Source organism: Nicotiana tomentosiformis, chromosome 9 (assembly GCF_000390325.3).
Source record: "Nicotiana tomentosiformis chromosome 9, ASM39032v3, whole genome shotgun sequence".
In the NCBI taxonomy this organism is placed as follows: domain Eukaryota; kingdom Viridiplantae; phylum Streptophyta; class Magnoliopsida; order Solanales; family Solanaceae; genus Nicotiana; species Nicotiana tomentosiformis.
Window position 1 is genome coordinate 94,764,009 of NC_090820.1, and position 25,676 is coordinate 94,789,684.

General features: G+C 35.9%; 2 protein-coding genes across 4 annotated transcripts; one reads left to right on the forward strand and one right to left on the reverse strand.

Moving 5' to 3' along the window:
* The first annotated feature begins 342 nt into the window (after window positions 1–342).
* LOC104093769 (ubiquitin domain-containing protein DSK2b-like) lies at window positions 343–10,478 on the forward strand. 3 transcript variants are annotated; one of them, XM_009599583.4, is made up of 8 exons: window positions 343–712; window positions 6,281–7,045; window positions 7,877–8,091; window positions 8,222–8,335; window positions 8,946–9,004; window positions 9,226–9,254; window positions 9,787–9,870; window positions 9,968–10,478. In XM_009599583.4, the coding sequence occupies exons 1-8, from the start codon at window positions 478–480 to the stop codon at window positions 10,114–10,116; spliced, it is 1,650 nt and encodes a 549-aa protein (XP_009597878.1). In that variant the 5' UTR covers window positions 343–477; the 3' UTR covers window positions 10,117–10,478. The 3 variants fall into 3 exon arrangements, with proteins under 3 accessions (XP_009597878.1, XP_009597880.1, XP_009597879.1); XM_009599585.4 differs by having other exon boundaries at window positions 9,790–9,870; XM_009599584.4 differs by having other exon boundaries at window positions 6,281–7,042.
* Window positions 10,479–17,200: 6,722 nt separating this feature from the next.
* LOC104093768 (probable serine/threonine-protein kinase PIX13) lies at window positions 17,201–22,080 on the reverse strand. Its single transcript, XM_018769968.3, has 6 exons — window positions 21,852–22,080; window positions 20,570–20,901; window positions 19,213–19,348; window positions 18,985–19,127; window positions 18,745–18,868; window positions 17,201–17,897 (listed from the first exon to the last, which is right to left on the reverse strand). Exons 1-6 carry the CDS (start codon window positions 21,940–21,942, stop codon window positions 17,494–17,496), a joined length of 1,230 nt encoding a protein of 409 aa, XP_018625484.2. The 5' UTR covers window positions 21,943–22,080; the 3' UTR covers window positions 17,201–17,493.
* Between the last annotated feature and the right edge of the window lie 3,596 nt (window positions 22,081–25,676).

The window sequence follows — 25,676 nt, forward strand, 5'->3', positions numbered from 1 at the left end:
GTGACATATTTATTTTCATTATTTAAACATATATTGCGTTTAGTTTTGCTTCCGCTTCTATTTTTCAATAATTTATATACGTTTTATATTGATTAACATGCACGTACACTAAAATTAGGGTAATTGCAAATTAGGGACACTCAAAATTCTTTTCTAATAACTAAATATTATTGTCTATAAATAGTGAATATTTATTTTCATCCATAATTCAATTTTCCACAGTTTCTTAAACAAATAGGAAAAACAATTAAGTAGTGAGTACTAACTTTTTTATTTAGATCTTACGTGGTCTTTGAAACATTTCTACTGATAAAAAGATTTAAAAGCTATAGCATCTCTCTTTCTAGTCTCTAATATCTAGCTGCCTGCGAATTGTGAAATTTCCCCATATAGGGCTTCAATTTCTTGCACTCTTTTTTCTGTTCAATCAATTGAAATTACCAAAATACACCTCCCAAATTGCACACGGGGAGGAGTATGAGTATGGTCGGCGGCGATTCAAACAAGGAGAATAGCACCGGCGCCGGCGAAGGCGTTACAATCAACGTCCGATGTTCCAGCGGCTCGAAATTCTCCGTGAAAGTTAACCTCGATTCCACCGTAGGATCCTTCAAGTCTATTCTTGTACAGCACGCAAACATTCCTGCTGAAAATCAGAGATTGATCTATAAAGGCCGCATCTTAAAAGACGAGCAAACTCTCGAAAGTTACGGTACGTTAATTATTCACTTTTTTTTTCTTTGGTTTTCGATAGTAAAGATGATCAACTGCTGGTGCGTAATTAATCAGTTCACTAATTAGATAATTACAGGGAAATCTCTTGATAAATGATAAACATCAGTAATTAATAATCTGGTAAAAATGGTAATTGACCTGCTACCACCTGTTAAAATTGTCTGATAATATATAAAAAACTTAAATCCAATTAATATATTGATTTTAAGTTATATGCACTGATAATTTTTTACACTTCTGTACTTGCCATTTATTTTAGGTTAGTTATTAATGCTATTAAATAGTGTTACCTGCAAATACTTTCTAACTGACCTTATTGTGTAAATAGCTTTTTACACCGTAAGTGCGAAGAACTTTAATTCTTAACATATTTGGAATTTGTATTGAAATATGGTGTAACAAACTTGGTACTACCCATATGCAATTCCACAATAGTAACAATTCAGAATTCAAATGGAGATGACAGAATTAGCACTCAGCGATTTAGTACTCCATGTATACTGATCAGTAAACTGGAATTACAGCTCAAATAGAAAGAAGAATATATAATGAAAGTGCAGAAAATAGAACTAAGAAGCAAACTCAATCTAAGAACATCACTCGAACATCAGCATTAATTCGACCGACGAACTCCACCGTTATGTAGAAGAAGAGAATTAGCTATGACTATCAGCTAGGAGCGATGAAAACTTGAAGAAGATGATGGTGTACACTTGAATAGAGAAGAGGAATTGTAGAGGAAATGCAGACAGAGAAGGAGACGAACAAGAAAAGAGAGCGATAGAGAGAGAGAGAGATGTTCCAAATTGCCTCTTCACAAAATTTCAATGTTTTTATACGAGGGATGTGGTCTAATCCCGCAATTGCGTTGACAACGTCAAACCGTGTCCTCTAATTAGAACAAAACAATCGTCTCAATATATATTGGATAGTATCCAAGTCGAATCCGCAAGGAGCAATTTTGATTGTAGTTAAGCCTAAGTCTAATTACTATGGCCTTATACGATGCCAATTATCTTTCTTAAGCTGGATTTTGTTAATCTAAATACAATTAAGTTAGCAACTAATGAGCGAATGGAAAGAGTGAGTTACTTCAAGTAAAGGAAGCCTAGGATTGTTCACCACCTCTATGTGCCTAATTAATGGGATTTTTGCCGATTTAGCTTACTTAATTGGGTAGTTATTATGGTCTACTATAATTACCCACTGGTATATCCCGATAATTAATGGGCCTACTCCCAATTGCTATTCCTAGCTGTCAGAAGTGCATTAATAACTGAATATAGTATATAGGGGATGAGGTTAGCAATTCCCCGCAATCTCTATTGATCAAACACTCTAATTCCTTGAGTAATTAGATCAACCCAAGCTTAAATCTACTTTCCTAAGCAAGACCCAGCTAACAGGGAATGATTTAGTGTAGGTATCCACTTAATTTAGCCAAATGAACACATATTCAAGTAGATAATAATAAACCCAATCTAGATAAAGCAAGTAATCAACTACCCATCAGTTAAACAACATAAATTTGGTTGACAACCCTAGAGATTAGTCTAGCTACTCATAATTAAAGCAATGAAACATAAACTAAGATAGGATTCATAATGGGTAACAAGAGGTGGTTAAAATTGGACTTGGGAGACAATCTTGGTGGATTCCTCCAATAGCCCTCATCTCCATGATCTGGAATTTGCATTTACTCTACCGAACACATACCCAACGCTTCCTTTCACCTTCAGCTGAGGTCCCTTTCCATGGAAGACAAAGAGCCTGAATGGAGAGCACCCTAGGGCGATGTGCGTAATAGAGAATGTGAATTTTGTAACCAACACATAAATTGGCTAGTAACTTCTTATTTAGCAGCTTATCAGAAGAGCTATTCACTTTTCCCACACGTCGTGAAGCAAAGGCATTACAAGTGTAAATGGTTGGGTGTACTTCCCTTTTCAACACCTCTTACGGAATATAAGGAGTCTCTTTAGAATCAGAATTCCTTAACCTTCCCCTATCGTCAGTCCCATCATCCTTACGCTCAATTTTTCCTAACTTCTATTGCAAAGCTCTTGATTTTTCCATTTCTGTTTGCTAAGTAAGATAGCTCCGTGTGGTCTGGAGTTGTTCCAGCATGCTTTTTCAGTACTACCACCTTATTCTTTAGGAAAACCTATTACCTCTTGTTTGATCTCAACCATGTCAGGTGTACCTTGCCATAAGAGAAAAGGCCCTTACTACTTTCATTTCCTGATGCAATAGCAATATTGCCAAAATATCTCTATGGATTGAAGCAATAGAATCCTCTGCCACATACACGTTTACATCAGCCCAAGCAGTCAAACCATGTGAAAGTTCGGCACCAGTAGGCACATTTTCATCAACTACGCTGTCATTGCACAATTTCCAGCATTTGTAGACTGTAGTATGCTGACTAGGCTTATGAATGGGCTGAGAATGCAGCTGGGAGGTAGAAGTTTTCAAGATCGCTTTGCTCCTTTTTAGGTAAGCCTCAATAGTCTTTCTTGCGACCTTGCCTGCTCAACTGCTTGGTCAAAGTGGTTCGTCGAAATACCTGATAGCCATCTTAATTTCTTCTTTGAATCCACCTGTGAATCTTGAAAGGAAGTAGGCATCATTGAGTGTTGGAGTGCGGATATCATCTGTGCTCCAAGGCCTTCAAATTTCTCAAGCTACTCTTCAACAGATCCCTTTTGAACCAACCTGTTCAACTCTTCTTCAAGGTTTTATTGTGTGTGATGGATGATCCTCTCTCCCTACATTGGGTTTCATTTCTAAACCTGTCATCTAAGACATATCAAGAATGTAGAGATTAGAGAATTCGCCCCCAATGCCTCGGTCTTCGATTTGATTTCCAACTTCTCTGCAGTCTCCACTTATTTTTGCACTGTACAGTTGCAACGGATATGTGGAATATGCTTTATTCTGTTTTAGAATTAGCTGGGTTATACCATACAACATCAAGTTTTTGAGAGTTGGAGCAGCTGCAAAGTTGACAGTACCATCAGGAAAATCTGGAAGTTGATACCTGCTGGTGTTTTATGGAGCATATGGAATGAATGGAATAGAAGATGTTTTGATGGACTATCAACTCCTTGCCACTCTTCAAGGCGGAATGCCGCTTGTACCTATATAGTTGGGCCAATGTATCCCCTGTAGATTCCCCTGATAACTTTTTGAACTTTTAGCTCCTTGGTCTTAAGATAGCCTTTTTGTGATGGAACTAACAGGCCTTTTGCTTTTTGCTTTTATTTTCGAACTGTTTTGCATCTTCTTGATGCCATTATTGAAGCCAATTACTTCATTAAAAAAAGAAAAATTCAAACTACAAAGGGACTAAAAAGGGTAGCTTAATTGGAAAGCTCCCTCCACCTCCGACCTTGAGGTTGGGAGTTCGAGTCATTCATCAAGGGAGCAAAACGGAGAAGGCCACTTTTGACCTCTAGGGAAGAGGGATTGGTAGGTTTAGGTTACCATATCAACAAAAAAAAACAAAGGTAATTGAACTGAAAGAGAAATAAACAGTAATGAAAATTGAACTTTGAACAACTAGATGAAGCTTGCGGATCTGTAAAAATTAGAAGAATTGAGAAGAGGAGAAAGGAAATCAGAAGAATGGTGTGAAGGATTGGAAAAATATTGGAATTTTGTGTTATGTCTTTTTCTATCCTTCAGCTAGATTGTTATACTTATTACCCTTAAATCACCGTTCAAGTCCATTAATCCAAAGCTAATCCTCACTGTCCATGTCTCCCTTTGTTTTAGTCAAATTTCCCGAACTTCTTAGTTGATCTCGGTAAAAGAGCAGCCCGGTGCACAAGGCATCCCGCGTTTGCGCAAGGTTCGGGGAAGGGCCGTACCCTATGGGCATATACATTTCTTCGGATAGGGGATTGATAACTTGCGATTTTGATTTGGTTATGAACTCTTGTATTTTTATTTTTTTGAAAAAGAAATGAACGTATTGTAATTATGAACCCTTGTATTTAACTATTGAGTATTAGAGTGAAATCAACAAATGGAGGAGTGGAATAGATATTGAGGATTAAGCTGGCCGCCCCTAACTAGCTTGGAATAGAGGCGTAGTAGTAGTAGTTGCTCCTTTGATATTTTGTTTTAGGTTATAATATGTAATCTTTACTTATTATTATGCTTGTAATGGGACTGTTAATTCTTTTAATATCTGATAATTGGAATTGGGGCTTATCTGCTGAAGGTGAGCAAAGATGAAGAAAATGAGCTTTATTGGCTTCAATATATGTGGCAAATTGTATTGTTTGCTAATATCCTTTTGGTATCTACTTTTAAACAACGTGAGTCTTTTCTTGATAAAAAGAACATGGGCATTGTTTACTTGATAACGTGTTACCAGACAGTGAAAGAGAGGTGCTGCTTGGGAGGAGTGATTAATAATTTGTTCAATGCGCAAGAATGTGTGCACGAACTGTTTGCCATATTAGAGGGGTAGTCCTAGTTTTGAAAATCAGTTGATTGGAAGTTCTAGACTGATGTTGGATTGTGGACATACTAATGCTGAACATGCTGACATGGAAGATGGAGTACTATATTGTTTGACTTGACTTAGTGACAGCAAGTTAGAAACTGAATAGTAGGATGTCTACACTGCTGTAGCCTCAAGTGTCTGACAGATTGAGGGGATAACTAAAAAGTTCTGAAGTAATTGCTTTGACTTGTGGGAAGCTATTGTTAAACTATACTGTATTAGTAGACCATTTATAACTAAAAAGTGTCTTACTCGGTCTTTCAGGAATTCAAAATGTTATTATATATTTGTCTGAAAAAGAAGGATCTGTGTTTATTACATTTTTTGCATAGAAGATAAAACTCAAAACCATTCATTTGGTAACTTTTTCCAAGAAAGTGCCAAAAATTGTAAATTCTAAGAGACATAAGGTCTTTTCTGTTACATTACTATGGTCATTCTATCATAACGTTTGACTTTGTACAAGTTTTGATTGGAAAAACGGATTATTATATAGAGGAAAGATGTGATGCCAGTGGAATTTTTTGGTTTATTTTTATTAGAATTGAAAAACTGTGATACGAGATGGGTGAAAAGTGTGGCTTGTGCAACTTTTTGTTGAATGTATTGTGTGATTCCACATTCCTGGGCATACTCAGTTTGGTATTGATGGAATATCTTCTTTTTCTTTTTTGAGTGAGAATGGTGTAAAAGTGGGGCTTCTGCGACTCTTTGTTGAATGTAATGTGTGGTTCCACCCTCCTTGGGACACTCAGTTTTGCACATACAGAATTATCCTCTTTTCCCTGTGGTTAACTTCTAAGTCTGCATTGTTTGTTACATGAAGATACTCTGACGCATGTCAAGTTGATCACTATCGGTTAATCATCACTTCAAAAAGTTCAAGATTGAGTATAGAAGTGATAAACTATTAGCAACTCAGTGCGAAGCTTCTCTTGTATCTGTTACCGTATCTGCATGTCACATGTTATCAAGCTGTCAGAGTGATAATCTTAGTGATCTAGCTTATTTTAACTTTGTGCTTGATAGGTCTGGAGGCGGATCACACTGTGCATTTAGTTCGAGGTTCCGGCCCAGCTCCCTCTGCAAACCCTGCAAGTTCAACCAATGCTGGAGGTCCAAATACAGATCAGCATGCACCAAGAGATGCTGCTTCTAATGTAGACGGGCCATTTCCGGGATCAGGCCTTGGAGCTTCACTGTTTCCTGGTCTTGGAAGTGGTGGTGGTGGTGGTGGTTTGTTTGGAGCTGGACTTCCAGATTTTGAGCAGGTCCAGCAGCAGTTGACTCAAAACCCCAACATGATGAGAGATATGTTGAATATGCCTCTTGTCCAGAATTTAATGAATAACCCTGAAACCATTCGCAACTTGATCATGAATAATCCCCAAATGCGAGAGATCATGGAGCGTAATCCCGAGCTTTCTCACGTACTCAATGATCCTGCGACTCTTCGACAGACAATGGAGGCTGCACGAAACCCTGAACTTATGCGTGAGATGATGCGCAATACTGACAGGGCCATGAGCAATATTGAATCTTCTCCTGAGGGATTTAACATGCTGAGGCGTATGTATGAAAATGTCCAAGAGCCACTCCTAAATGCAACAACATTGTCTGGAGATACGAGAAATGATGTGGGGTCTAACCCGTTTGCAGCTCTTTTGGGAGCACAAGGTGGTGGGCAAGGCAGACATCAGTCAAATAATCCTCCAACTTCCGGTTCTGAGACAACTGATAATCCGCCTGCTCCTAATACTAATCCACTTCCTAATCCTTGGGCATCTGCAGGCAGTTAGTTTTTACCATCTCTTGTTCTTTAATTGTTTTGATTAGCTAGAGTTCACCTGTTTACCTTTTTTTTAACAAGAAATTGAAATGGTAATAATTGTAGTAATAAAACAGCATAAAGGTAGTGCTGAGATTTTGAGCAAAAAAAACAACAGTATAGGCCTCCTCTTATCTTAGAGGGACTATGAATTCTAGAAAAGTTTCTGCCTCATTTGGATATTCTTTTTTACACCAAAAATGAAGTAACATGAGATAAAATCTAACTTGATCCTGTGCACTGATTTTTGTTTCTCTTCAATGCCTCTTGAAATAGTTAAACTGTTGACTTAATCTCTTGTTTTGTTGACCTTGAGGTTCTCCTGCAATTAGTAGCCAACTTAATCTCTTTCTCTTGTGCTTCTGGAGATATTTTCATGCATCTTTGCTGCTAAGTTTTGGCAATGAAATCCTACTTGTGCAATTTGTGTTTAGAACTTGTGCTCTCATATCCCTATCATGTAACAAAATTTAATGGTCATCAAAGCACTATAAATTTCTAATCAAAATGTGCTTACTGTAAAAGAAATTTTTATTCGTTTTACTTTTCGCCCATTGAAATATTTCACAGTTTCTTGTAAGCTTCTTAGTATTGATTTAAAGCATTTTAATCCTTCATGTCAAAGACAAAATTATGTTGTACTCGTAGGATCCATGGCTAATCATTATGTTATTGCGTTATTTATGAAGTATAATTTCTTATGAAGTCATGTTGTTGGATAAGTATGAGGTATATGATTGCATCTCCATAAGTTGCATGGCTTGAATTGTTTTTACTTATACCTTGATTTTTTTCAGCTGGAGCTGCCCAAGCCAATACCACTGCTAGGTCAAATACTGCTGCCGATACTAGGGCTGCACCACTTGGTGGCTTAGGTGGACTTGCTTCCCCAGGTTTGGAGCAAATGCTAAGTGGCATGCCAGATACCACTTCTCTAAATCAAATGATGCAGAACCCTGAGATCTCACAGATGATGCAATCTCTCCTCTCAAATCCTCAGTACATGAACCAGGTATTTATTTATTTGGTCTGACTGGAAATTTGCATGCAGTCGTTTAGTTTATGGTGTTTTTCCCTTGGCTCCTCTTTGTCTGTTTGACTGAAAGTTCTCATCAAGCTTCTCATTTAATCTGTGTGATAAGGTTTTAGGGCTGAACCCACAGCTAAGAGGCATGCTCGATTCCAACTCCCATCTTAGAGAAATGATGCAAAATCCTGAGTTTATTCGCCAATTGACATCACCTGAGACTATGCAGGTAAAGAATTCTTGCCACAGTTGGAAGGTCTTGCTTGCTTAAAATATGCATCTGGTGGATGATATTTAGCAACTGAATGGTGTGGGTGATCCCATTCATTTTTGGTTGGTAATAGGAAAAGTTTTATCATTAATAGCACTCAAGAGGAGTGCATTCATGTGCAAGATAAACCAAAAAGGAAATATAAATGGACCAAAGAGACCGTAAACCAAATACAAGTGAACATCAGATGTCAAATGGTGTAAAGGAAAAAACACACAATGGCAGGTGGTGCTAACTACTAAGAAACAAAAAATTCTCATCTACTCTTTTCTATATCATTCTTTCACAATGACATTACACCTGTTTGTGAATCCATAGTTCTATGTTAGAAATCCGAAGAAGAAGAGGAATAAGAAAAAGGTGGGGTAAGGCTGCCCATTGTTGGGTAAGAGAAGCTCTTTAGGGTTTAAGTGGGGTTATTGGGGCAAGGGTGCAAAAAGAGGGCTTTTGATGTGTGTCTGAGATTCTGAGCATAGAGTTCAATCAGTGTATGATTATCTTGTTATAGTGTTCCTTTGTTTTTATCCATCTGTCTTTTTTGACTTCTACATCTTTTCTTTCTTTTTAGCAACTTATGACTTTTCAGCATGGGCTTTTGTCTCAAGCTTGGCGGCAGCAAACAAACCAGTAAGTTGGGACCTATTTTCTTGGCTGGAGAAATGCTTCATGATTTATCTTACACGAGTTGTGTATTCGCTTGAATTCTCATACTCTTGCCGAAGAAAAGAGAACTTGACATATTTCTGTTTTTACTTGCTTTGAATGGAAAAATCCTATCTAATATGGAAGGAAGAAAGACGATCTTGTTACTTTTCTGTGCTGATGAAGTTTCCTTTCTCTACTTGCAGACAACTGGGCCAAAATGCTGGTGGAGCAGGTAAACTTCCCATTCTCCAGTTCTTCGAACTTGATAATCCTATCACTGGGATCAGTCATTCCTAATTAGTCTGCATGATAGCTGGTTTATTGGTTATATAATGTTGTCTTTGGGAGCATAATTCTTCTTAACATTTTTGTTTCAAAAGTTTGCTCTATCTTAGCACAAACGGGGTCCATTGGGAACAATACACACCTTCAACTTTCAAACTCACTATACATCATTTCATTTGTAAAATAGATACTCAATTCGTCAAAGTTCTTATCTGCGTTGCAGAGACATTGTGTATCTTAGTTTATTTGAATGGGGTTTGGGTTTCAAACTGGATTCTTGACTGTGAAACCATTATTCAGGTTGTTAAAGAGATGGCTATTGATTGTCAGTGATACAATGGATATAGGGAACTATTGAATCTATTTTGACTTGTCAAATACTATATAAAATTCAGGGTTGAAGGACAAAGTTAATGCAATTTCTGTGTGTGGATTATGCTTAGTCAACTCACATCGTGTGGTGGTTTGAATAATTGCAGCAGTTGACAATGGAATGGAAATGCTGATGAACATGTTTGGTGGACTTGAGGCAGGGGTCTTGGGTGTCCCTAACAGATCTAATGGTTACTTCTCTCTCTCTCTCTCTCCTTCAACATTTCTCTTTCTTTTTCCCTCCGACTTAACCAATTTGTCAATTTTCCTCTTGATGTTTTGTTATAGTGCCCCCAGAGGAACTATACGCTACTCAGCTAACCCAGTTACAAGAAATGGGTTTCTTTGACACTCAAGAAAATATCCGGGCACTGATTGCCACTGCAGGCAATGTTCATGCTGCAGTAGAGCGACTTATTGGAAATTCTGGACAGTAGTGTCAGTATTTGACTATAGGACAACACGGCAACTGATGGCTCTGATGAATTGATCGATTTTGGACACAAGGGAGCGTCAAATCTTGCTGGAGATAAATATTCAAAATTTTAGTACTTGGATCCGCGTCTCGTCGTCTGCCCTTCTCTTTTCACTTGGACTAAAAAGGAAAGTGCTGAAAGATCTAGTTCTTGAGTTCCCTATACATGAGATGTTAAAGTCGGTTCCATAATTAGTTTAATATAATGATCTATTCTCCACCTCCATGTGGCTTCTCTTTTTCAATACACTAGGCTGAAGAGATTTTCTGGACACTATTTAATTTTCAGCCATAGTCATATATCTCAATCCACTGGATTTATTATTCTGTTGTTGCTACCAATCTATTGCTTTTCGTGTTCTTGAGCCGAGGGTCTATCGTCCGAGGTAGTCTGCGTACACACTACCTTTTTTACTGGGTTGTTGTTGTTGTTGTCGTCATAGATCTCAATCCACTGGATTTATTATTCAATAGCTGCATAATGTGTTTGTATGCTAGTGGAGTATTAATGTGCAGGTTTTTGTTCTTAGAGTTATGAATGTTATCCGTAGTTCAAAGATCTTCCGTAGACGGTCAATGGAGATGTTGGGCCGACTGCCTGTAATTTCAGGATTCTTGCACTACAGAAAGCATACAAATCGCTCCAAGTATATTTAATTAACTTAGTCGTTTGTTTTTAGTGACAAGTTATGAAAAGATAAGTAATGCATAAATTAATAATTTACGGATTAGTAGTGCGAAGATTATCTCTTTGTATGATGAGATGTTGCATTGGTATCAGTCAAATCCAATCCTGAACTGTATACAAATTGCAATCAGGACAGCTTCTTGTTGGATATTTGGTACGATGTATTAGAATTAGTATATAGCGTATTAATTTTAAAATAAGTGTTTACTTTTTAAACAATATAAAAGTATGCTTACTGTTATTGGGTTAGTTTTTGTTATTTAATAATTTTAATTCATGTATTACTACTAATCCCGCATTACAGTGGCGGACGCACATGGTGAAAAGCAGGTTCAATTGAATTCGCTTCGTCAAAAAATAATATTGTGTATATATATAAATTACGAGTAAAGCTGCATAAATTTTGTATAAATATTTTATTTGAACCCACTTGACAACTACTATTTTACGATTAAAGTTATGTATTTCTAAGATTGAACCCGCTTGCACAAAATTTTGGGTCCGCCACCGCCGCATTTTTATTCCATATTCTATCCCTACTTCATAACTTATGCACGTATTATTAATGAAGAAAAGAAAATAGTCCACAACTTAAAGCCAATAATGCACAAATAGACAACTACGAAAAATCTACTACTCCTATAATTGTATTTTTATTCCATATTCTATCCCTACTTCATAACTTATGCACGTATTATTAATGAAGAAAAGAAAATAGTCCACAACTTAAAGCCAATAATGCACAAATAGACAACTACGGAAAATCTACTACTCCTATAATTGTTAGAACATGTGCAGCGGAAGCAAACATACGTAACACAAGCATCAAATCCATGTAAACTAGACAATGATATAATTACGAGATTAAGAACCACTAACTTCTTGAAGACGTTACACAGGTCCTCCTCAGAGCAATAATCCAGGGTTATAGTCTTCTGCTATGGTCCTAGTAAGACCTTGGACGAATTTGCTTTGAGTGGGCAAAAATAATACAACTCTGAAAAGTGAGTTATTTGGTGAAAAACGTCTTCCTTATGTAGACTCGTTTTTCAGTCAAAAAAGGGCTCCAAAAACGTGTAGAATTCTGCTTGTACAAGTAGAATCCTACTCTAACTCTACGGGATGACTTTTTCTCAAAGTCACTTTTTACCCAAGTCAGTCCAGGTATTTTACTAGGCATAGCAGGGATCACAGAAATAATAAGAGGCTACTAATTATAGTATTAATTCGAAAATTTGGATGAATTAATTCCTACTATAATTAATTATAATTTATTCCACTAAAAAACTGCAATTGAACTCCTCAATATGAATTTCAAAAATTCACTAACACTTATTTTAACTCCCCGTGTTAAGGTCACAAATATCAGTTAATTAAATTAAATCATTGACAGTTTAATTTAATCAACTAATTAAATCCTTTATAATTCTGCTTAAACTATTTCATGTGACGGATACAAAATTCATCGGCCGGGTTTTCACATGAAAACTTATAAGCTTACATAAAGGGGTTTCATCAAATTCAAAACTAAGTCATGGATTCTATCAACTAATTATTATTTCACAAATGCTATTTGTTATTGTCCAATCTATTAGGCATACATTAACTCTGAATAGAGTTGTACCTTTTGATAAATCAAAACAATAAACAAATCACATTGATCATAATAATTATATCAAGATTATGAGTGTAAGCTCATTTAATGAATTAGAGAAAATATTTTATTATATTCAGTACAAAAACATCTTTTCTCTACTTGGTCCATTCAATATACACTAAGTATACTAGCACAAGAAGTCGGAGTAAAACCACTCCCATAATCAAGATAAATTATACCATATTCTTGTGCTACAATCATCAAGATATTTTGCCCAATAATATTTTTAATTGTGAACATAGTTTATTAATTATGAGAACCGACAATTTAATCTTATGTGCATGAACTAAGATTTCATACACTAAATTGTCTACTACATAATTAAAGGACACACATGTAACAAATGATCTATTTAAAAAAGTACTTTATTGAATTGAATAAATTAAATAAATAATTGTTTCATAAAGAATAAAAACATAATACTATGTCTAAACTGCATGGTTAATAGTATATCCCAACAATCTCCCACTTACACTCATAACCATGCGTCTATAACTCTAATACCCATTACTTCTACATGCTTGTCAAAATCTTCTTTGGCAAGCTCTTTATAAACAGGTCTGCCAAATTGTCTTCTGACGCAATCTTCAACACTCTTGCATCACTTCTCTGAGTTATGTCCCGAATTAAGTGATACTTACGCTCAATATGCTTAATCCTTATATGGCTTCTTGGTTCATTCGAGTTTGCAACTGCACCACTATTGTCACAATAAAGTACAATCGGTGCTTGAACCGAAAGAACTACATTAAGCTCTTTTAAAAAGTTCTCGAGCCAAACAGCCTCTTTAGCTGTCTCAGATGCAGCCACATATTCGGCTTCCATGGTGGAATCAGCAACACATGATTGCTTGATACTCCTCCAACGTATGGCTCTACCTCCTAAGGTAAAAACATATTCTGAGGTAGATTTTCTAGAATCTCTATCTGACTAGAAATCTGAATCAGTATAGCCAATGGGTGCAAGATCACCTCAGTGATAAACCAACATATAATCCCTAGTCCTTTTCAAGTACTTGACTATACGTTTAACGGCAATCCAGTGTTCTCATCCGGGGTTAGACTGAAATCTACTAACCATGCCAACATCAAAGCAAATATCAGGTCTAGTGCATAGCATAGCATACATGAGACTCCCTACAACAGAAGCATAAGGGACCACCTTCATCTTTTCAATCTCATCAGTCATTTTTGGAGACTGATCTTTTGACAAAGAAATTCAATGTCTAAAAGGGAGAAAGCCTTTCTTGGAATCTTGCATGCTAAACCTGGTGAGAATAGTATCAATATAAAGTACTTGGGATAAGCCTAATATCCTTCGCTTGCGATCTCGCATAAGCTTGATCCCAAGGATATGTGTCACTTGTCCTAAGTCTTTCATATCAAAACGCGAGGAAAACCATTCTGTTACTGAATTCAACATGCTCACACTATTTCTTATGAGCAAATATCATCCACGTACAAAACCAAAAATATAACTTTATCTCCATCCCACTTTTTATAGACACAAGACTCATTTTCACATTGATTAAAATCGAAGATTTTAATCGATGTGTCAAAACAAGTATTCCATGCTCTAGAAGCTTGTTTCAATCCATAAATGGATTTCTTTAATTTATACAACATATGCTCATTGCCACTTTTTATGAAACCAACTGGTTGTGCCATATAGATGTACTCATCAAGACTTCCATTAAGAAAAGACGTCTTGACATCAATTTGCTAAATATCATAATCGTAATGAGCAACAATGGATAAGGGAATCCTAATGGATTTAAGCATAGCTACTGGCGAAAAGGTTTCCTCATAATCGATCCCTTTTTTTTTAGTAACCCCTTTTGCAACAAGCCTAGCTTTAAAAGTTTGCACTTTTTCATCCACTCCTCTTTTTTTCGTATAGATCCATCTACAACCAATGGGTTTGACTCCAGTATGTGGTTCTACAAGATCCCATACTTGATTGAAGTACATGGACTCCATTTCAGATTTCATAGTAACACCTCATTTATCAGCATCAGTATCCTGTAGTGCTTCGTCGTAATTAAGAGGTTTTGTATTAGGCTCTTTAGGAATTCTATCATAAGATTCTCCCAAGAGCGCAAACCGGAGAGGTGTTTTAATAATTCTCCCAATACGACTAGTCACTACAGGTGCAGTATGATTTTATTGTTGAATCACAACATCATTTTCCGGAACTGAAGCCTTAATGTTATCCTCCACACCTTGCGGTGCTGGGATATCATTAACATCTTCCTGGAGTGCAGGCTGAAGAACAATTTCAGGTTGCTCAACAATCTGAGGTTTCTCAACATTACTCCCACTACTTTGGGGTATTGATATATCAGGCAATTACTCTTGTGCGTTCTGTTGCCTATTGACATTTCTCCCACTACGATAATGCAGTGGTATGTCAATACTGGCTTTCGGGATACGTTCCAGAGATGAGTCATTAGTTACTCCGTTACTTAATTCCTGTAAAACTAGTTTACTTCTAGGAATATGGTTCATTAAATAGTCCTCTTCTAAAATAAACCGCCTTTAGTTCCTTTTGGATATCCAATAAAAATGTATATTTCTGTCCTCGATTCCAATTTATCTGATTTTCCTTTCAATACATGTGTTGGACAACCCCAAACCCGAATGTGCTGTAAACTTGGCTAGCGCCCAGTCCACAATTCTGCTGGAGTTGAAGGTGCTGACTTTAAAGGAACCAAATTCAGAATATAATTTGTTGTTTCTAAAGCATATCCCCAAAAGGAAGAAGGTAAATCGGAATAACTTAACATTGATCTAACCATTTCCATAAGGATTCTATTTCTTCTTTCTGCCACACTATTTTGTTGTGGTGTTACTGGGGCAGAAAATTGAGATGTAATTCCACAATCTGATAAGTATTTAATGAATTCCGCATAAAGGTATTCACCACCACGATCATATCGTAATGTTTTGATATATTTATCATGTCTTTTCTCTGTTTTCGTCTTAAATTCTTTAAATTTCTCAAAGCATTCAGACTTACAGCGCAACAAATAAATGTATCCATATTTTGAGTAATCATTTGTGAAAGTCACAAAATACTCAAAACCACATCTTGCTTGTATAGTCATAGGGCCACACAAATTAGAGTGAATTAATTCTAACTTATCGTTGGCTCTATTTCCTGTGAGGGAAAATGACTCTTGGTCATTTTACCTTCTAAACAGGATTCGCATGTTGGCAGTGCCTCCACTTGCAATGAACTCAAAGGTCCATCAGAGACCAATCTCGAAATCCTATTTAGATTTATATGACCTAGACGTAAGTGCCACAAATATGTTTGGCACAATTCAGAAATACGCTTTTTTTATGTGGTAGATTAATGTTATTTAATTCTTTTAGTTGTTGTAGCACATAAGGAGATATATCAAAAATAAAAAGGTCATGTACTTTAGCAGCAGTGTAGATGAAACGTTTATTGAACTTTATAACATCAGAGTTATTAGCAAAATAAACATTATAACCAGTATCCATTATTTTCGAAACCGAAATCAAATTCCTTCTAATAGAAGGTACATAGAGAACATCTTTCAAAACTAAAACTCTATCACTATTAAACGAAACTCGAATATCTCCTAATGCTAAAGCTGGTGTTGGCTCGCCATTGGCTTGAAAAACGCAAACTTCATTCTCACTTAGCCGCCGCGTTTCCTAAAACCCCTTCAAAGTAGTGCAGATATGATTAGTGGCTCCTAAATATACACACCAAAATATGGTAGAGACGGCCGCTAAACAAGTTTTAACAACATTTAAATTCGAATTACCTTGCCTATTCATCTTTGCCAGATAGGCAGGGCATTGCTTTTTGTGATGCCCGGGTTGCTTGCAATGATAGCACTTTCCTTTGGGATTTTTTACACCAGTCGCACCTCCAGTTGCCAAAACCTTTTGAGCTTTCTTCTTTTTCTTACCGCCTTTCGACTTAGAAACCGAAGCTTTCTCAACATTTAGTGCCACAACTGGAGCTTGCTGTTTGATAATAGATTTTGCCGCTTGCAGCTCATTCAATAATTTCGCCAGTGGAAAATCCATTTTGTTCATGTTATAGTTCAAGAAAAATTGTTGAAAACTGTCAGGCAGAGTCTGCAGGACCATCTCAACTTGAGATTCCTTATCAATCACAGCTCCAAGGACCTCCGGTTCTTTCAGAAGACCCATCATCTTCAGAACATGGTCCCTGACCGATGATCCTTCAGCCATCTTGGTGTTCAAAAGGGCTTTCATGGTTGTCTGCTTAGCCGCACGATTTTGCTCACCAAACATCTCTTTGAGACTTTTGAGCATGTCATAAGCAAACCCCATAGACTGATGCTGATGTTGCAAAACATTCGCCATAGAGGCAAGAATGTAACATCGAGCCATCTCATCAGCCTTGACCCATTTGTCATAGGCCTTAACCTGATCATCAGTAGCATCTTCATCAGGTTTTTCTGGGCACTCCTCAGTGATTACAAATTTGTAACCTTTAGCAGTTAGGACAATATCTAGGTTTCTTTTCCGGTCAACATAATTCGGTCCTTCTAACTTGTTTTGGTTCAAAATTGAGGTAAGTGGGTTGAATGAAGACATGGTTAAACTGAGAGATATTCACATTAAATAAATCATTAGTTAAATAAGAAGAAACAAGAAAAATAACAGCTACAACCACATATTCCAGTGCACTGAATTGAAAGGAAATTTTGCTGCAATTAACTCTGCTGAACCTTCCTCAATATTCAATACATAAGCAAAAACAGTGTCAAGCTCTCTATGAGTACCTTTAATAAATTACATACAAATATACAATACAGTTATGCCATACAATAAAGAGGTGACAGACAATACAAAATTGTAGTTAAAAAATGAAATGCCATAAAATAGAGAACAGTGAACTTTTAAACCAAATGAGAAACAAAGAAAATTTATAAACACATAGCTAAGGCCAATTTCTTCAGCTCATATTTGCTCCAGTTCTACTTGTCAGCCACGGTCATTTGTCTGACGACTTCTTGGAGATTGTCGATGGCGATGAGATGAAGAATGCTCGGATTTGCTTCGGGATTCTTTTGGTTTCTCCTTGATGGCTTCAATCTGTTCCAACACGTCCATTACTTCTTTCATCGAAGGCCTATTCTTGGGGTCGCCTTCTAGGCATTTTAGAGTAATCTGAGCAGCAAGCATTGCTCCCTTTGAAGAATATTGGCCTTCCAACCGAGCGTCCATAATGGACTTCAGCTTCCTTTTGTTAGACAGCATCGGTTTCACCCAGTCCACCAACTTCTGCTGTCCACTTGGTCGTTTGGTGTCGAGTGCTCGTAAGCCTGTCAAAATCTCAAGCAAGACTACTCCAAATCCGTAGACATCACTTTTTACATATAGATGGCCTGTTAACATGACAATACTCCTAATTAACGTATATTACTGCGAATGGCTTTCGTGCTTCTTGCTTTCTATTTCTATGGGGTGAACTGCTACAACAGTGTGCGACTTAGTTCCCAACTCTTATACATCTATACTTGCAAGTGGATGCCATAGCAGATTGGCCATATTCAAAAAAAACGCGTTAATAAAAGTGCAGTATGCATAATTGAATCTGTCCTAAAGATCTTGGAACATGTTCGACGGGTTTATTCATGAATCACTTATGAAGAAGGTGATAATAACAAAATAAAGGCAAGAAATTACAGTTAGTATGCTAATTTAACCACGGTATAACACAAAAAAAGGGTTGTTTAGTTGATAGTAATAGTTCGAGCAGTAAGCAGTCAGAAAGCAAACGAGCTAACTAATAGCGAGTATATAGAGATAATGGGTTATTAGCTGAAATTCCAAAGATTCCCCCAGTGAAAAATAGAGATGTCCTACGTTACCCACAATCTGTTGTCTGTCGATATATATAATCAGTTATTAGAATATATATAATGGGTCAAAATCTTTGTCAGATAGATAGAGCTACTTTGATTTAAAATGACACTAAGAATCTAAGTATCTAACAAACAATTGAACTTCATTAACCAACTAATCCATAAAGCACTACGGTCATCGACCCACTTAAATCCCAAAGCAATGGTCGCTTGTTCAGTCAAGGTCAGAGCTAGTCTTGCAACTTAGTGCTAGTCTATACTCTATACCCCATGTAGTAAAGGAAACTCGCGATCATTTAACTGTTGTGCTTCAATAGATTGCAGTATAGTCTCTGAACCACGTAGATTGGGCTCAAAAAGCACTTACCTGTTTCAACATATTCTGGAGCAGCATAACCATATGTCCCCATAACACGAGTAGTCACATGTGAGTTTCCACCCGAAGGCCCCAGTTTAGCTAAGCCAAAATCTGATATTTTTGCATTGTAATTCTACAAATAAAAATGTGCAAAGTAAAAAGTTTCAACAAATAGCCAAATACAGATGTACAATAAAGTCGGAGAAGAAAAAGATGAAGAAAAACTTTTCACAAGTAAGCAGACCTTACCCCATCAAGCAGTATGTTGGAGGCCTTGAAGTCTCTGTAAATGACTTTCTTTTCCGACGTATGTAAAAAAGCTAAGCCCCGCGCTGCTCCTATGACAATTTTGAGTCGCAAGTCCCAAGTAAGTGGTTCAATAGCGGCACTCCCTACACAAACAAACAAGTGGTAGGTGAGTGCATCATATCATTAAGTAGCTTCGGTTTGACTGAATTTCTAACACTGACTTCTTACTTCTGAATAGATGGTTTTCCAAGCTCCCCTTCTGCATAAATTCATAAATAAGTAACAGTTCCTTGTCTTCCCGACAATATCCCAGTAGTTTAACAAGGTTAGGATGCGAAAGCCTTCCAAGAAAGTTCACTTCGGACTGCATTTTTAATTGACACAGATTATGAGCATCATTTAAAGAATCTAACTGGAAAGCATACATCAGAAGAACCGGCGACAGATAGGTTACTTGTTAAGCAAAAAGAAAATGGAAAATTTCAGATGAATAGACAGTTAAGACACATTTCACAGTGTCAACAACATAAAATGCATTATTGTGGCAAATGAAAATTGAAAAAGTGAGGAATATTGAGTTAAAGATCGCGGACTCTGTGCCTACAGCATCTCAAATAAGTGTCAGCAGATATACCGATAAACCACCATATCCAACACCAACACATTTCAGTGCAACATTGTTGTGTAGTGTTGGAGTAAGAATCATGTTCTCAAACACTAACCTTTTCAGCTTAGTGAAATTCAATTCTACTTTCTTTTCTTTTGTTTGCTCACTTTTCCAACTCTGCATCTTCGAAGAACCAAACCAAAACAATATTGTTAAAACCTTATCTTTCTTGCAAGGCTTTCTAAATGGAGTAACAAGGACATCAACCTTTAAAATCCTTCATATTTTATGAGCGATCAATACACAATGTGAACAAGCAAAGTCAACATCTAATTTTCTACTTGACAACGTGCAAATTAAGCAATAGAAATCTGATTAATACCTGAATCGAGACGAATATTAGTATAATTGAATAAACATATATATATATATATATATATATATATATATATATATATATAGCAGTGACCTTAATAACCGAGAGTCTTCTAAAACTCTCTGCCACAAACTAAAGAATTGAATTACCTTGCGCCGGTATCATTTCGCTTGAGCCATACACACACACACACACAGTTAGACTATACACATTTCATTATAGTCCTTCGTTACTTCAATTGCATCAAGCAAGTACAATGGGCATCCTAGTTTGTTAGATGGACAATTACTCAAGTCTACTACTGGATGTTCCAAAACAGAAGACGTTGTTCTATAGATATTTAACCAAAATTGGATACCCAAAGTTTCAGCATATTGAACAACTAACTCCTTGTTATTGACTAAATGACGAGCCACAAACTGACTACGTTATCTTTTATTTTTGCAGCCACGTCCTCAACTTGTATCTATGTTTGTGAATTTAAAGTTCTTTTAATATAAAGGGAAAAGGCCAAACCATTGGCTTCTTTATCCAAAAAAAATCTAAATTTGTGCCGAAGAAAGATTGCTTTATCGTTGTATCAAAACATCTCAATTTTATACCTGCCACTCTTCGAATCCTTGAGTGCTCTCAGAGTTCAACTTCTTGATGGCAACAATCATTCCAATTCCAGCTTTAGTCGGAGCAAGCGTCTTCTCATCAACCCATCCTTTATACACTGTCCCAAAACCGCCGATCCCCAAAACTGAATCAGACTTGAAATTCTTTGTGGCTAACTTCAAATCAGAAAAACAATAAATCTTCAAATTTGGAGTTGGCAATATCTCTCCGTTCAAACATGTATCATCACTTGCAGCAGCTGAGAAATGACTATTTCCAATGCTGCTACTCGTTGCCGAATAGCCAACGCCACTGCTGTAGTTCTTTGATGTGTCTGCATAAAAACAACCATGTAAATCTCTAATTCGAATCTTCTCACTCTCAGCTAAATATAAAAGCTACAATTTTGAAATATTATCCTTAATTCATAACAAGCTAAAAAGAGAACTCAACTTGGAATTTAGAGGAAAAGAACAGAAAACCCAATAATTACAAGAATTAAGACATTCAACAAATCATTTACAAGAAGTTCAAGAATGTTGAAAAAAGTTAGATACTTGTTAAGAGAAAGAAACAAGAAGAAAAGGAAATTCCAGAGTACTCAGAATAAAAATTAAGCATAAAAGAACAGATGCATTTGTGTGCAACCATTTTGAGGCTCTTTTGCCAGACAAAAAACTTAGAATAACATCCTTGATTTAAATAGCAAGGAAAAAAGCAACCATTTCGAATACCATAAAAGCAAAGAGAATCCCACTTGGTACTTATAGGAAAAAGAGAACAGAGAGCAGAATAATTACAAGAATTAAGGTCTCCAACAAAATCATAACATATTTACAATTTTAACTTTAAATTTCTCATTTTACCTTAATAACATGCTCTAATAGCTATAGAAATATCATGACACGTTTAAGATAGCACGTTTTAGATCACAGGTTCTAAGGGTCTTCACACTTTCTTAAGCTCCATTTCCACCATATAAAATGAAACGCAAAGGCAGGGGCGGAGGGAGAACGTTACCTACAGGTTCGAACTTTTGCTTAGATATTGTATTTGTATTTAAAAAATCTATTAAATGTGTATAAATACATAATTGCAAATCAAGTAACTACGAGCTGGGTTCGGTTGCAAATTCAGAACTCATAAACTTTAAATCTCAGTTCCTTCTCCGAGGAAAGGAATTCATAAACAAGAAGAAATGGAAATTCAAAGAAACCAGAATAGAAACTAAGTAGTTATAAAACAACAGATGCACAATTTGTGCATAAAACAAGTAGAAAGTACCTGGAGTAGAGGGTCTAGCTGAGAAACTGGGGTGAGTGCTACTGCTACTAGGGTTAGAGTTAGATAGCTTAGCTCCAAAACAATTCCCCATCAAATTCAATTCTTTCTCCTTATTTTTTCCCTCACTTCAATACTTTCATAATTCAATTGAAAATGGTCTATTAAATTCCAAAGAAACAAGAAAGAGGATGGAAAGGAGAAACTAATGGTCTTAATTTTCAAATATATTATCAATGAAATGGAAAAAGGTGACTTTGTTTCTTGGTGGACTTTTCCAAGAATTACTTTAAAGTTTTTTTTTTTTTTTTTTTTGTCCTCAACATAAAGTGAAAGTGTTTGGAAATGTTAATGTTGTTTATTTGTAACAAGATTGGTTTGTACCTTGGCTCCTCCATTTTTACTTTATATACGCGCCAAAATTTATCTACCTATATTTTAACTGTAACTTCTATGCTTTTTCTAGGATGCATGGGCGGATTTGGTGGCCGAAGGGGTCGTCGTGGTATGCATAAGCCAAAATCTGTTTTCTACCTTTATATATTATGTTTTGAATATTTTTGATATAGTCCAAAAGTGTAGTTTAATGGTCAAAGGGTTCAAATTATTTATAAGGTCATTGGATCAATTCTCACTAACCACAATTTCTTTTCATTTTTTCACTTTTTTTTCTTTTTTAAACCCTCTTAGCAGAAATCCGGCCTCCGCCGCTGCAAGGATGGTTTCTTGTTTTTGCTTTCAGCAAGCTACTGTTCCTATTGCTGTTTTGTCTCTTTTATTTTGTTTCCCACGAGAGCATTATAGGTTTTAATGATTTGACAAAGGAACATATGCATGTACCAGGTTCATGAATATTGTACGCAGGTCACAGTTGAAAATAAGCAAAAGGCATGCAAGTGAAAGGAATAAGTATACATAGTTATTTCTGAAATACTTGAATGAAAAGATTGTATAAGTGACAAGAAGCAGGATTCCTTACTTAAAGAGAACTCAATTCAAGATAAGGAAAGAGTTAGAGGTTGAAGTTAATTACAAGTCTTCCGCTAAGGAAGAGTAAAGCATCAAACATATAGTTACTCCTTATTCTACTAACTCTATAAATATCATTAGTGCTATCTTTTACATGTGACCACACAAATTTTTACCTATTTATACTGCATTATAAATTTATTTATCCTTCAATTTTAGAGATGTTATCACTTAAATACATTTTCATATACATATTTACCATTAAAATAAAAAGTAATATATTAGACTACAATCTTCCTTATTTTCTCTCTTTCTTCTTCCTCCCACGTTCCATGGATTTACTTTCATCCTGATGAAGAGTTCTACCTCTCCTCAGTGATTCGAGTTTTCCAGAATAGAGCATTATTATACACCAAGGGACAAGAATACAAATTGTATATTTGAAATTAAACTAAAATTTTAAACCAAAAACTAATTTAACCTTGTTTGGGTGTGAAAAACGTGAAGATGTGAGCTTAAATTTCACTGAGAGCCATTAAAAAACTTCGAAGCTATGAATTGAAAAATTGGATTATATGAAATTATTATTATTTTGGATTGAATATTGATGCAAACGATTGGGAATATCTTTTGAAGTTTATATCTCAATTTAAGGGAGTTTGGTGAAAAATTGAGTTGTTGAAGAAGAAGAAAAAGTTATATGTATTTTGTATGCCGAATATACAAATAACATACAAATATGTACAACTAATATAATCGTATGTGAGTTGTATATAAATTGTATATGTTTTGACATAAAAAAAAATTGTATACAAATTATATATAAGTTGTATGTAAATTGTAGGTTTTGATTAGATTCTGTACAAATTGTATATAGATCGTACTAGCTTTTAATCGAATTTTTATATATTATGTTAAAAAAATTAATTACTTTTTGTAAATAGAAAATTTTAGCTAAATCAGATAAATATTATCCTAATTTTATATCTATAGAAAAAATCTCACTTTCTAATATTTCGGATCAACTCTGAAATATAAGGAAGTGCAACTTAGATAGTACCAAAAGGAACAAAAAACTTGGAGATTCGAATTCAAATGGTAAATTACACAAGCTTTTAATCTAAACTATTAGGAGAATTTACTTAACTTATTTTTAACGAATTTATCTTATATATGTTGATAGTATAATACTATAACAATATAGAATAGTCAAAATGAGCTTGGCCCGTTGGGTCGGTCCAACCCAACCCGTAATTTAATAAGGTTCAACTATAATTTTTGGAACTCGTTTAAAAATGAGGCTTTTAAGCCCGGCCCAAGTAAGCTCGTGGCACATGAAGCTTGACCGAGGCTGGGCTTAGCTAGCTCGTGGGCTTAATAATATATTTAATTAGGCAAAATACATCGACATCCACTTAAACTTGTCCACACTTTTCATTTACGCACTCTATTTTAAGTCTATCTCACTTGAACACTCCAACCACATCTCAAATGTGTCATTTAGACACAAAATTTGATAGACAGCCAAAATACAAAGATGCGTGCCATTCACATGCTTGTGACGTATCAAATGAACAAATAAATGACTAACACGTGTAACTTTCTTAAAAAATGACAATTGTAATTAAAAAAGACAACAAAAATTGCAAAAAAACCTCTCCCCTCCTCGGTACAATTCTTCTCCGACAAATCCTTTCCCTCCCCTCCCCACGCTGCTGCTTCTTCTCCCCCTTCCCACCCGTTTTTGCTATATTAATTCTTTGGAACTTGTCCTAATGGCAGTATTCTAGAAATAGCAAAGAAATTATTATGACTTTTACTGTGTGTTGCAAAAACTTGAAAGAATTCTGTTTTCCCACTTGTGATTGGAAGACATGGCAAGGAACAGAGTTTTCACGGAGGTGGAGGGAAGAGAAGATGGAGGAATTTGAATTTGTGCGCACCTATGAATTCTAAAGAAATCCATGTTCTTGCCATCGATGATAATCTCATAGATGGGAAAGTTCTTGAATGACTGCTCAAAATCACCTTTTGTAAAGGTTGAATGAAAGTCCACACACCATGAAGAACAAATATAAAGCAGACATAATTTTTCTATTTTGGATAATTTTTTAGTTAAATGTGTGATTTCTCAATGAAGAACAAGAACAAATGAGGTTATGTTGATTGTGTTAGAATCATTTGGCGGTTGTTGGGTGGAAAGTGAGTTGAACATTACAAGCACTTAGTGCTAGGTTAGCTTGGAGGTCGAAGTTGTGGCTGGAAAAAAAGTTATTCAAATTTGAGGAGAAAAATATATGTTATTATTTATTGGGAATTAAATTCAGTTGGTTGTGTGTTTGTGGAGTTTAAAATTTACTAAGATCTGGAGTAGAACTTTTGAAGAATACCATTACCTGGGTTCGTTGGGCTTAAAGCTTGAAATTTTAAAAGATAATTAGGAGTTATCTGTTGTCCGGGTTTAATTTGAAGCAAATCTTTAATCTTCAAAATATCTGAACTTAACTACTTGGGCTATAAAATCATGATTAACTATTCTGGAGATAACTTGAAACCGGAAAGAGATCTAAAGACTCCAATGCAAGCATTCATCAAAACTTCAAATCTGGTGGTTTTGATCTTTAAATGACGACCAAAATAATTTTCGAGTTAAGACTTAAGAGAAGAAGAAGAAGAAGAAGAAGAAGATAGAGGATATTTTAATAAGAAGAGGGGTGGGTTAATTAGTGGGACTTGCTGACTTGGCAGCTGATATGGACAAAATATTAGAGGAGTTGGCTGCCACAGTGGAGGGACGTTAGGGTTAGGGGCAATTATGCAAATTTTATTAACGGTAGGGATAGATTTGGACGAAAAGTA

What these genes read in the sequence shown, in the direction of transcription:
- LOC104093769 (XM_009599583.4), top strand. Translation starts at nt 478, where the DNA reads ATGAGTATGGTCGGCGGCGATTCAAACAAGGAGAATAGCACCGGCGCC. An exon ending in TCCTTGGGCATCTGCAGGCA is followed by an intron (nt 7,046 to 7,876) that starts GTTAGTTTTTAC and finishes GATTTTTTTCAG; the next exon opens with CTGGAGCTGCCCAAGCCAAT. An exon ending in CATCACCTGAGACTATGCAG is followed by an intron (nt 8,336 to 8,945) that starts GTAAAGAATTCT and finishes CTTTCTTTTTAG; the next exon opens with CAACTTATGACTTTTCAGCA.
- LOC104093768 (XM_018769968.3), bottom strand. Translation starts at nt 21,942, where the DNA reads ATGGGGAATTGTTTTGGAGCTAAGCTATCTAACTCTAACCCTAGTAGC. An exon ending in GGAAAACCATCTATTCAGAA is followed by an intron (nt 19,128 to 19,212) that starts GTAAGAAGTCAG and finishes TTGTTTGTGTAG; the next exon opens with GGAGTGCCGCTATTGAACCA. An exon ending in TCCAGAATATGTTGAAACAG is followed by an intron (nt 17,898 to 18,744) that starts GTAAGTGCTTTT and finishes TCATGTTAACAG; the next exon opens with GCCATCTATATGTAAAAAGT.